General features: G+C 48.5%; 1 protein-coding gene across 2 annotated transcripts in view; it reads left to right on the top strand.

The window, feature by feature from the left end:
- CARMIL3 (capping protein regulator and myosin 1 linker 3) overlaps nucleotides 1-13,298 on the top strand; it is a 156,444-nt gene that overhangs the window by 136,636 nt on the left and 6,510 nt on the right. The window contains exons 37-38 of one of the 2 annotated variants that reach the window (XM_063913575.1): nucleotides 1,239-1,425; nucleotides 1,745-1,834. In XM_063913575.1, coding sequence (XP_063769645.1) covers nucleotides 1,239-1,425; nucleotides 1,745-1,834 — 277 coding nt within the window. The remainder of the gene's footprint in view (nucleotides 1-1,238; nucleotides 1,426-1,744; nucleotides 1,835-13,298) is intronic. The other variant, XM_063913577.1, reaches the window with a different exon arrangement.

Here is a 13,298-nt window from a genome sequence, read left to right as displayed (position 1 = left end):
TGAAAATAAAAAACCTAAACTAAAACTTTCACTAAGAAGCTCAGGAGAGCCCCTAGTGTGCACCCTTCTCGTTCGGGCACAAAAATCTAACTGAGGCTTGGAGGAGGGTCATAGGGGGAGGAGCCAGTGCACACCAGGTAGTACTAAAGCTTTCTATTTGTGCCCAGTCTCCTGCGGAGCCGCTATTCCCCATGGTCCTTACGGAGTTCCCAGCATCCACTAGGACGTCAGAGAAACAATATTGCAAGCTTTTCAGAACCAGTCCCCAAAGGTTGCCATAGGAACAGAAAGGATCAGTATTCATGTAGTAATAGAAACATATTGTAAGGGAGCTCTACTGAGTGTTGTTATTGGTGAAAAGAAGTAATGAGGTAAATGATGCCCTAGTTAGCATACCCTCCAACATGACCCGCCCCACTAGGTACAAAATGCTCTGTTTCTGGAATTCCCTCTTAATTTATTATTGCCATCACCTGTGAAGCAACAGCTTTCTTATCATTTAACTAGTTCAACACAGGTGATGGCAATCATAAATTAAGAGGGAAGTCCAGGAACAGAGCATTTTGTACCTAGTGGGGCGGGTCATGTTGGAGGGTCTGAGTTAGCATGGTCTGTGAGCTATGAACTGTGGCTATACAAGATGGACTGTAGTTATACAAGATGGACTGCAGTTATACAAGATGGACTGTAGTCATATATGATGGACTGTAGTTATACTGGTGATTGTCAGCGAGTACAAGTATTACAGCCAGGGGTGATCACAGTAGGCTATACCATTTTACTAAGTACAGTTTTGACATTTTTACACATTTTCATCTCACGAATATTGTAAGAGCTGTTGCTGCAGATATGCAGGTTCTTTACGTTTGTGCATACAGTAACAATAACTCCTGGTTAGTGAAGGGCCTACATATTGGGCAAGTACCTTTTAGGCTACCTGTAGCTGACTGGATGCATCAACTTATAGGTTAAAGGAAGGTGTGAGAACCAAAGGGGACCAGAAGGTGGCATGTGAAAGGGAGCTTGGGAAGTAAGGCTGGGAAGGGATGTATGTTCTCTGTTGTATCTCCCCTGCTGATGTGAAACATATACAATCCTTCCTGCTAATGACAGAAATGAGCCACGGGATATGTTATTTTTACCTTGTTGTAGCACAAACCAGTTTGGCCTCAAACTGCTGGGTGGTGTGGAATGTTTACATCCCATTCACGGCACCTTCCCCTCCCTTGTTTTTCCAGGGGGGTCTTACGGTTTCCTGCCCACCTTCTGCAGAACAGCGGCCAGTTGCAGCACCACGGGGTAGGAAAGTGTCTTGTGGGGGGGGGCACGGCGAGACCGAATGTCCTGAAGAGACGAGGAAGGAAATCCCAGTGCCCAAACCACGAATCAGAGAACCTGGGAAAGAGGCGGCCCCCCCAGTGGGAGGTGGGAACAGCCCAGTGCTCACTGTAAAGACTACACACCATGCACCCACCTTTAAAAAAACCTCTATTTTTCTACCTACATCTATTTACGCTTTTCCACTTATCGTTTTATAACGTCATTCTTTATTCATCTCCTATCCCAAATGTTTACCTCTACATTCTGCACTTGTTTTCATTCCTAATGTTCTATAACCATTTACGGTTTCTACTTTAGTGCTTGCTATCTGTATTCATTGCTCAATCCCCTTTATCGACTCTTCACTCCATTTTTCTTAACCTCCTTACTTGATCTCTTACTATATGAATGATTTTCTCACCAGATACTGCTCCCCCAGTCCGCAGGCCTCCTCTAAAGCCCCAACGATCTCGAAGGATGCAATCATGTGACTCAGCTGAACCTACAACTGCTGGTGAGAATTATTATTACTGTATTTCACAGAAGGCAGCTGTTGTTATACAGAGAATGTATTTATACAATACAGAAAATAGGAATTTAATACCTACCGGTAATTTCTTTTCTCGTAGTCCGTAGTGGATACTGGGATGACATTAGTTCCATGGGGTATAGATTTGGTCCATTGGAGCCTGGCACTTTAAGAAAACATTAGTGTGTGCTGGCTCCTCCCTTCTATGCCCCTCCACCAGACTCAATCTAGGAAAACTGAGCCTAAGGAGACGGACATACCACGAGAGAAGGAAATGCTACCAAAGAGGTGAAGTAACGAACCAGCACACAACAGTAATAAAGGATAGCAGGGCTAACCAGAACAGAGGAAAGCAACGCTAACAATAACAAAGGATAGCAACGCTAACCAAACATAGAACAGGGACAGCAACAGCAGACCCACACAAGAACACTTACAACCAGGTAAGCAGGAACTCGAAGCACTGAGGTGGGCGACCATTATCCACTCGGACTACGAGAAAAGGAATTACCGGTAGGTATCAAATTCCTATTTTCTCTAACGTCCTAGTGGATACTGGGATCACATTAGTACCATGGGGAAGTCCCAAAGCTCCCAGAATAGGTGGGAGAGTGCTGAGACCCCTGCAAAAGCGCCTGACCAAACTGAAGGTCATCTCTGGCCAAGGTGACGAACCTTTAGACCTTTACAAACGTGTTCAAACCAGATCAGGTAGCTGCACGCAGGGCCGCCATCAAGGGGGTGCCCTGTGTACAGTTGTCCCAGGCTCGGCCACTCTGACACAGAGTGGAGGACCCGGGCTGCTCGAACTGCCCGCCGGCGCTATTCCCAGCGGCCACTGCCGGTGGGACGGTCTGCCGACGCGGCTGCTAATACTCCAACTACTGCCCACCATTATTCCCTTCTCCTGTCATCGGCGCCAACTCCCCGCCGCCTGCCGCAGATCCTTTTCAATAAAGTTATTGCAGGATGCGGCGCGGCGTGACATCATGACGTCACGCCGCGACAGTGAAGGGAAGAGGAGCCGCCGCGCTGGACTGGACTGAAGAGCTCAGGAGCAGAGACAGAGTGGGAGAGAGAGGACAGATTTGCAAGGGGTAAGTATGCATTTATGTAATTGTTGTTTGAGTGATGCAGATGGGGGCCCGGGGCTGGCTCATTCCAGCAATCAGATTCACATCATGTCTTTATTGCACTGATTGACCCCTTCAGTGTGGGGTGGGGGGAGGAATACACCTCCCAGGGTGTGTAAATGATTTTTGTGTGTTCCCGGGGTGTGTGCAGGGGGTGTGAGTTCAAGGGGAAAGGGGGGGTGGGGGGGGTAGTGCAGGTGTGGATTGCCCGCGGGTAGTGCCCGCAGGGATTGTCCGCATCAGTGCTGATTCTAGGCCACATAGCGGTGCCCGGGAATTGGCATAAGCCATTACACTGCCAACAGGAGTCCGGAGGGTGGGGGTGGGGGGGGGACTTAACACTGTAATAGCTTTTGCTGATTCCCGGCCGCCGCAATTTTTGGAAAAGGGGGGGGCCTTCATATTTTGTTAGTCCCGGGCCCCACAATTTCTTGTGGCAGCACTGGCTGCACGGCACAGCTGTAAGGCTGAGACGCCCCAGGCAGCCGCCCAGGAAGAACCCACCGACCTTGTGGAGTAGGCCTGGATTTAACTCGGCAGTGGTAACGCTGCCGAAGAATAGGATTTTTGAATGGTCAATCTAAGCCAACGAGCAATGGACTGCTTAGAAGGAGGACATCCAATTTTGGTAGTGTCATAAAGGACAAACAGTGAGACAGACTTCCTGTGACGAGCTGTACTCTTGACATAAATCCGCAAAGCCCACACAACGTACAAGGACTTTGGAGCAACCAATGTATCCGACAGTATCGGAACCACTATCGGTTGATTAATGTGAAAGGCCGAAACCACTTTTGGCAAAAACTGTGGGCAAGTCCTGAGCTCCGCCCTATCCTCATTAAATATCAAATATGGGCTCTTACAGGCTAAGGCCACCAATTCTGACACACGTCTAGCAGAGGCTAAAGCCAGAAACATGACGGTCTTCCAAGTAAGATATTTCAAGTCCACCCTGTGCAAGGGTTCAAACCAGTCCAACTGGAGAAAGGTCAATTCCACATTGAGATCCCACGGAGCCGTGGGAGGGACTAAGGGTGGTCGAATGCAAAGAACATCCTTCAGGAATGTCTGTACTTCCGGAAGTACAGCTAGTTGTTTCTGGAAGAAGATGGAGAGAGACGAAATCTGAACCTTGATCGAGCCTAACCTTAGACCCATATCCACGCCTGCTTGCAGGAAGAGTAGAAAACAGCCAAGTTGAAACTCCGCAGGAAAATATTTTCTACCCTCACACCAAGAAACATATTTTTTCCAGATACTGTGGTAATGTTTTGCCATGACCACCTTACGCGCCTGGACCATAGTGGAAACAACCTTGGATGGGAGACATTTTCTGGCTAGAATCTCCCTCTCAGCTTCCATGCCATCAAACGTAGCTGCAGTAAGTCTGAATAGACAGACGGTCCTTGTTGAAGAAGGTCCTTGAGAAGCGGCAGAGGCCAGGGTTCCTCCAGAAACAATCCTGGGCAATTAGAATTGCCTGAAGGCTTTCCCTTTTGAGTCTTTGTAGAACTCTGGGAATGAGAGGGATTCGAGGAAACAGGTATACGAACTGGTAAGACCACGGCGCAGAGAGCGTCCACTGCTGCAGTCTGTGTATCCCTCGTTCTGGAACAGTAACGGTGAAGCTTCTTGTTGAAACAAGAAGCCATAAGGTCTATCTGCGGACAGCCCCACCGGTGAACCAGTTGTTGAAACACCTGAGGGTGAAGGCCCCATTTCCCGGATGGAGGTCGTGACTGCTGAGGAAGTCCGCTTCCCAATTGTCCACACCTCGAATTAATATGTCTGAGATGGCCCTTGCATTGGCTTCTGCCCAGAGGAGTATCTGCAACACCTCTTGCATTGCGGCCCTGCTTTTTGTACCTCCCTGACGCCACACCATCTGGCAAGATAGGAGCTTATACAAAAGTGACAGCTTGCACCCATCTTCAAGGGGAATGAGAATACTAACTGAACAGTTTGGATGTTTCATCAAGAACTATTTAAACTAACAGAGGGGGGCAGTGAACCAAATAGGAATAAAGCAATCTGCTCCCCCAACACAGAGGTATTGTTTCTGCAGGCAAAGGGAATAGGAAGCATATCCACAGCAACAGAAGATAATTCGGATCAAAACCAAATAAACATAGGCAGAGAGAAGAACATAGCTAGGAACAGGAAAAGCACAAACAAAACTAAAAGCTATGTGTGCAAATGCTAGGAGCTTAGCAAATAAAAACCCAGAACTAACTGCAATAATGACAAGGGATGATCTAGATATTGTGGCAATTACAGAGTCATGGTGCAATGAAAATCATGACTGGGACATAGCTATACCGGGATATACTTTATTTAGGAAGGACAGAATGGGAAAAATCGGAGGGGAAGCAATGTATGTAAAAAAAAAAAAAACATAAATACTACCTTAATACAAAGTATTGAAGAAAAAACTGAGGCCCTTTGGGTGACCATAGAAACAGGGGAGAAGTTGATTATTCGTATTGGCGTGATATACAGGCCACCAGGACAGGAAGAAGAACTGGACAAGAACCTATTGCAGGACATAACTAAAATGGCATTAATAGGAGAGGTAATAATCATGGGGGACTTTAATCTTCCTGATGTAAACTAGGAGGTGTCTGTTGCTAGTTCCACTAGAAGTAGAGGCATTTTAAATTCCCTTCAGGGAGCATCCCTCCACCAATTGGTGAGGGAACCCACTCGGAAAGACACATAATATTAGACTTAGGGGGTTATTCAGAGTTGATCGCTCGCTAGCTACTTTTAGCAGCCATGCAAACGCATAGTCGCCGCCCACAGGGGAGTGTATTTTCGCTTTGCAAGTGTGCGAACGCCTGTGCAGCCGACTGCAGCATCATCTCCGCCATGACCTTTGTGAACACCATCGAAGCTGTGGAGAGACCAAAGGGTAAGGCCTGAAACTGGAAGTGGTGGTCCAGTATAGCGAACCGGAGGTAAGACTGACGAGAAGGCCATATTGGGATGTGCAGATAAGCATCCTTGATATCCAGAGATACTAGGAACTCTCCCTCCTCCAGACCGGAGACCACCACCCTCAGTGACTCCATCTTGAACTTGAACACACGTAGTTAAAGATTCAGAGATTTTAGGTTCAAGATGGGCTGTACCGAACCGTCCGGTTTCGGTACAACAAATAGACTGGAGTAAATACCCCTGTGGTGTAACGGAGGAGGCACTGAGACCACAACCCCCGTTTGTAGCAGTTTTTGAATGGCGTCTTGCAAGGTAACCCTTGCTATGGGTGCAGCTGGTAAGCTTGACTTGAAGAATCTCAGAGGAGGTAGTGCTTGAAATGCCAATCGGTATCCTTGGGATATGAGGTCCCTCACCCAAGGATCCCGGCAGGACTGTGCCCACACATGGGCGAAGTGGTGAAGGCAAGCACCTACCTTAAAGTCGCCCTGCTGCTGGGGCCAATCGTCACACGGAGGGCTTACTGGATGAGGATTCAGAGGCATGGTCCAGAGATCCAGCAGCCGCTTGTTTACGGGACTTACCGCGATTTCCTATAGCAGCATTTGTGGCACCTCTGGCTCTGCCTCTGAATCTGGCTACACGAAAGGACTGCAGAGAGGGCCCAGGGTAGGGACGTCTAGCAGGAGGAGCAGATAGGTAGACTTACCCGCCTTCGCCTGAGAAATCCACTTGTTAAGTTCTTCCTCAAACAAGGCATCCCCTGTAAAAGGAAGATACTCCACACCTTTCTTGGAATCTGCATCCGCTGACCATTGTCGCAGCCATAGAGCCCTGCAAGCCGAGACAGCCATAGCTGTGGTACGGCTATTGATGAGACTTAATTCTTTAATGGCCTCGGTCACAAAATTTGCAGCATCCTGGATATGATGCAGAAGCGTCATGATCTCATTTTGAGGCAGGGAGTCAAACCCCCATATTATATTCTCAGACCATTTTACCATGGCCCGAGGAATCCAGCCGCAAGCTATAGTGGGCCTTTGAGCTATACCCACAGCAGTATAAATTGATTTGAATGTAGTCTCAATTTTGCTGTCAGCTGGGTCTTTGAGAGAGATAGGCCCAGGTACAGGCAGTACAATTTTACGCGACAGCCTGGACACTGAAGTATCCACGGACGGGGGATTTCCCCATACATTCCTATACTCAGGAGGGAAAGGAAAGATATTTAGTAACCGTTTAGGAATTTGGAATTTCTTGTCAGGATTGACCCACGCCTCTTTAGAAAGGAAGTTTAATTCCTTTGATATAGAAAAGGTGGCAGAGTATTCTGGTTTCACATTAAAAAACAATTCCTCTTTTGGTTCTGTCTCCTTTGAGTTGATCGCAGCAGGAATTTTGTTAGCAGTTGGGCAAAACCATGTGCACTGCAGGGGAGGCAGATATAACATGTGCAGAGAGAGTTAGATTTGGGTGGGTTATTTTTTTTTCTGTGCAGGGTAAATACTGGCTGCTTTATTTTAACACTGCAAATTAGATTGCAGATTGAACACACCCCACCCAAATCTAAATCTTTCTGCACATGTTATATCTGCCTCCCCTGCAGTGCACATGGTTTTGCCCAATTGCTAACAAAAATCCTGCTGCGATCAACTTGGAATTACCCCCATGGTTTTGCCCAATTGCTAACAAAAATCCTGCTGCGATCAACTCAGAATTACCCCCCTTATCTGGTATGTTGAGGACTTCTCTAATAGAATAATTCAGTGCCTCAACACCCGGAGACAGAGAATTGTCATCTTCCACGTCTACCTCTCCCTCATCCAGCTCTGGTAATTCAGAATCAGAGTCAGACTGGAGCACCTGTGGGAGCGTGCGTTTATGAGAGATCAACAGAGGGGGCTGAGGAGCCTGTCTGTGGTCAGCAGCCTTAAGCAAAAAATCATCTACAGATTGTTTAAGGGGGTGTAGTACAGAAGACCACCCGTTTAAGGATCTGCCTTTCCGGTCTTGCTGTAGCTAACTCTGTATTAATATTAGTAATCATGCCTTTAATTTATTCTAAACATTCAGGTTCCTGCAGGCTACTACCTTGTGAAGGCAGAGAACACTGGCTACATAGGAGAGACCCCCCTGGAGAAGGTGTAAACTTAGTGTTACATGAGGGACAGTCAGTCTTTTTCCCAGACATTCTTATTGCAGAAAAACACAGAGTTAGGTGACTAAACACAGTGCAGTGACAACACAGAGAGTGAAACAGCACAACAATCCCAAACAGCCCATGTGGAGTGACAGGGAGAGAGAATTGGGACCAGCACACAATACCTCAGTCAGAGCAGTGCTCCGCTAGGTGTGTATATATATATATATATATATTTATCAAGGCAGCAGTGTCACCACCGCTAATATGCTCCCCCCCCCCCTCTATAAAACCCCCTGGTACCAGTACAGTTGGTGATTCAGCGGGTCTGTGGAGGAGCAGCTTCAGCATGCAGTCAGCAGCCGCAGGAAGTGGTGCCTTTCAGCCTCTGGTCCCGCTCTCCAGGAAGACCAGCCCCCTCAATGGCGCGCGGTCCCTCACAGTTTATACTGGCTGTAAACATGGTGTTTTTTTGCAAAAAAGGAGTTTAATAACCCCATTTACCTCAGCGCCAGTCTGGGGTCTGCAGCGGGCACCGCAGCTCACAGCCAGGTGACTGCCACGCCCTAATGCCGACACTTGTCACCGAGGGCCTGCTAACTGGGACCCCGGTGTCATCACTAACCGCACCGCGTCTACTTCAGCATCTGTTATGGGTGGCGGCATGCTGCCGGCGTGTGCGCACACCCTGGGTGTATGTGAAACAGCACCTCAGGAGCTTAGTGTCCCGTCAACGGGGATACGAACCATTAACCCTATAGGAGGTTGGTTCGGTCCTCTTCCTTCACGACGCAGGCAGACTGGTTGCCAACAAGTGCTGCCTGAAAATAACAAACTAAATAAAAGTTCTGAAGAAAACTCTCTGTAGCTCCAGCGGAATGCACCCAGCTACTTGGGCACATTTTTCTAAACTGAGTCTGGTGGAGGGGCATAGAGGGGAGGAGCCAGCACACACTAATGTTTTCTTAAAGTGCCAGGCTCCAATGGACCCGATCCATACCCCATGGTACTAATGTCATCCCAGTATCCACTACGATGTTAGAGAAAATCTAATACATTTAGTCTGCTTTAAGACTTTGGGTGGTATCCAAACATCCACGATAAAGCTGCGGCAGCGAAAAAATAAGATTTTACTTATCGGTAAATCTATTTCTCGTAGTCCGTAGTGGATGCTGGGGACTCCGTAAGGACCATGGGGAATAGACGGGCTCCGCAGGAGACAGGGCACTTTAAGAAAGAATTTGGATACTGGTGTGCTCTGGCTCCTCCCTCTATGTCCCTCCTCCAGACCTCAGTTAGAGAAACTGTGCCCGGAAGAGCTGACAGTACAAGGAAAGGATTTTGGAATCCAGGGCAAGACTCATACCAGCCACACCAATCACACCGTATAACTTGTGATAAACTTACCCAGTTAACAGTATGAACAACAACAGAGCATCAGATCAACCCTGATGCACCATAACATAACCCTTATGCAAGCAATAACTATATACAAGTATTGCAGAAGAAGTCCGCACTTGGGACGGGCGCCCAGCATCCACTACGGACTACGAGAAATAGATTTACCGGTAAGTAAAATCTTATTTTCTCTAACGTCCTAGTGGATGCTGGGGACTCCGTAAGGACCATGGGGATTATACCAAAGCTCCCAAACGGGCGGGAGAGTGCAGATGACTCTGCAGCACCGAATAAGCAAACACAAGGTCCTCCTCAGCCAGGGTATCAAACTTGTAGAACTTTGCAAAAGTGTTTGAACCTGACCAAGTAGCTGCTCGGCAAAGCTGTAATGCCGAGACCCCTCGGACAGCCGCCCAAGAAGAGCCCACCTTCCTTGTGGAGTGGGCCTTTACTGATTTGGCAGCGGTAATCCTGCCGCAGAATGAGCCTGCTGAATCGTGCTACAGATCCAGCGAGCAATAGTCTGCCTTGAAGCAGGAGGACCCAGCTTGTTGGGTGCATACAGGATAAACAGCGACTCAGTTTTCCTGACTCTAGCCGTTCTGGCTACATAAACCTTCAAAGCCCTGACCACATCTAGTAACTCGGAATCCTCCAAGTCACGAGTAGCCACAGGCACCACAATAGGTTGGTTCATATGAAAAGATGACACCACCTTAGGCAGAAATTGTGGACGGGTCCTCAATTCTGCTCTGTCCATATGGAAAACCAGATAGGGGCTTTTATGTGATAAAGCCGCTAATTCTGACACACGCCTAGCCGAAGCCAAGGCTAATAGCATGACCACCTTCCACGTGAGAAATTTTAACTCCACGGTTTTAAGTGGTTCAAACCAGTATGACTTCAGGAAGCTAAACACCACGTTCAGATCCCAAGGTGCCACTGGAGGCACAAAAGGAGCCTGAATATGCAGCATTCCCTTTACAAACGTCTGCACTTCAGGCAGAGAAGCCAGTTCTTTTTGAAAGAAAATGGATAGGGCCGAAATCTGGACCTTAATGGAACCCAATTTTAGGCCCAAAGTCACTCCCGCCTTTAGGAAGTGAAGGAAACGGCCCAGCTGGAATTCCTCCGTGGGGGCATTCCTGGCCTCACACCAAGCAACATATTTTCGCCATATACGGTGATAATGTTTAGCCGTCACGTCCTTCCTAGCCTTTATCAGCGTAGGAATAACTTCATCCGGAATGCCTTTTTCTGCTAGGATCCGGCGTTCAACCGCCATGCCGTCAAACGCAGCCGCGGTAAGTCTTGGAACAGACAGGGCCCCTGTTGCAACAAGTCCTGTCTTAGAGGCAGAGGCCATGGGTCCTCTGTGCGCATTTCTTGCAGATCTGGATACCAAGTCCTTCTTGGCCAATCCGGAACAATGAGTATTGTTCTCACTCCTCTTTTCATTATGATTCTCAGCACCTTGGGTATGAGAGGAAGAGGAGGAAATACATAAACCGACTGGAACACCCACGGTGTCACTAGTGCGTCTACAGCTATCGCCTGAGGGTCTCTTGACCTGGCGCAATACCTCTGCAGCTTTTTGTTGAGGCGGGATGCCATCATGTCCACCTGTGGCAGTTCCCACCGACTTGCAATCTACGTGAAGACTTCTTGATGAAGTCCCCACTCTCCCGGGTGGAGGTCGTGCCTGCTGAGGAAGTCTGCTTCCCAGTTGTCCACTCCCGGAATGAACACTGCTGACAGTGCGCTTACGTGATTCTCCGCCCAGCAAAGAATTCTGGTGGCTTCCGCCATCGCCACCCTGCTCCTTGTGCCGCCTTGGCGGTTTACATGAGCCACTGCGGTGATGTTGTCTGACTGAATCAGAACCGGTTGGTCGCGAAGCAGGGTCTCCGCTTGACGTAGGGCCAGGGCCGTCTTAACAGTAGTGTAGGCCCCTGGGCACAGCAATGCGCTGGGCCCCCCTACCCATCCTTCAGAGGTAGGGGCGGGGATGCTATCAGCGGCAGCTTCGATGTCCCGCTGGCGGTAGAGGGTGCTCTATGTTCTGCTCAGCATGTAGGACCTGGAGCAGTAATTTCTGCTACTTTCGCCTTTACTGCACAGATGGGGCTAAACTGTAGAAGGGGGCATTGGGCTGAATGAAGCAGCCCTGGTACATGACTTCCAGGGTGGTATGGGGTGTTTAATACGTAAGGAAGGGGTGGATAGTGGAGTGGGCTTAATATTTATAATTTTTTGGTGGGAGGGCAGCTTGCTTGACTGCAGATTTCTCAAGTTCCTGAAAATATATTTCTTAGCTTTAAATAAGATAAAAAAAACTAGAGAGTCCCACCTTTCGGATGGTTCTGGGGACTTGTGGATCAGAGTTCAGGAGCCAGAGCAATTCACCAACGAAAATCTAAAACTGCATATTAGGTGTGTTGAGCTGGAGCAAGGACCATTTGCTTGAAGGCTGATATCTCTGGTTCTGGGCACAGTATAAACTAGCTACCAGTGTTTTCTGAAAGAGGAGAGTCCCAGCTTTTGGATTATACCCTCAGAAAAACTCTAAGTCAGACAGAACCCGAGATATCTGGCTGGGAAGAGCAATTAACAGGCTTGGATGGGGACCACTGGTTTCAAGTCAGATATCTCTGGTTCCCCAGGGCCGATTTTCAAAAACCTGGTACCCCTGGAAAGAGGGGACCCTCAGCTATCAGTCTAGGGCCCTTAAACTCCTGGGGCCCTTGGGCAAGAGCCCATACAAAAAGATGGCCCTGCGTAGGGCATTGTATATGGCCCTTAGTTCCAGGATATTGATCTGAAGGCAAGTCTCCTGACTTGACCACAGACCTTGGAAATTTCTTCCCTGTGTGACTGCCCCCCACCCTCGGAGGCTTGCATCCATGGTCACCAGGACCCAGTCCTGAATGCCAAATCTGCGGCCCTCGAGAAGGTGAGCACTCTGCAGCCACCGCAGGAGAGACACCCTGGCCCTGGGGGATAGGGTGATCAGCCGGTGCATCTGAAGATGTGATCCGGACCACTTGTCCAACAGATCCCATTGAAAGGTCCTCGCATGGAACCTGCCGAAGGGAATGGCCTCATATGATGCCACCATCTTTCCCAGGACTCGCGTGCAGTGATGCACCGACACCTGTTTTGGTTTTAACAGGTCTCTGACCAGTGTCATGAGCTCCTGAGCCTTCTCCATCGGGAGATAAACCCTCTTCTGGTCTGTGTCCAGAATCATGCCCAGGAAGGGCAGACGAGTCGTAGGAATCAACTGCGACTTCGGAATATTTAGAATCCAGCCGTGCTGTTGTAACACTTCCCGAGAGCGTGCTACGCTGATCAGCAACTGCTCTCTGGACCTCGCCTTTATGAGATCGTCCAAGTACGGGATAATTGTGACCCCCTGCTTTCGCAGGAGCACCATCATTTCCGCCATTACCTTGGTAAATATTCTCGGTGCCGTTGAGAGACCAAACGGCAACGTCTGGAATTGGTAATGACAATCCTGTACCACAAATCTGAGGTACGCCTGATGAGGTGGATAAATGGGGACATGAAGGTATGCATCCTTTATGTCCAGAGACACCATAAAATCCCCCCCTTCCAGGCTTGCGATGACCGCTCTGAGCGATTCCATCTTGAACTTGAACCTTTTCAGGTATATGTTCAGGGATTTTAAATTCAATATGGGTCTGACCGAACCGTCCGGTTTCGGTACCACAAACATGGTCGAATAATAACCCTTTCCTTGTTGAAGGAGGGGAACCTTGACCACCACCTGCTGAAGATACAATTTGTGAATTGCAGCTAACACTATTTCCCTCTCTAA

Source organism: Pseudophryne corroboree, chromosome 1, assembly GCF_028390025.1.
Source record: "Pseudophryne corroboree isolate aPseCor3 chromosome 1, aPseCor3.hap2, whole genome shotgun sequence".
Classification (NCBI taxonomy): Eukaryota; Metazoa; Chordata; class Amphibia; order Anura; family Myobatrachidae; genus Pseudophryne; species Pseudophryne corroboree.
This window is presented reverse-complemented; position numbering and strand designations above follow the sequence as displayed.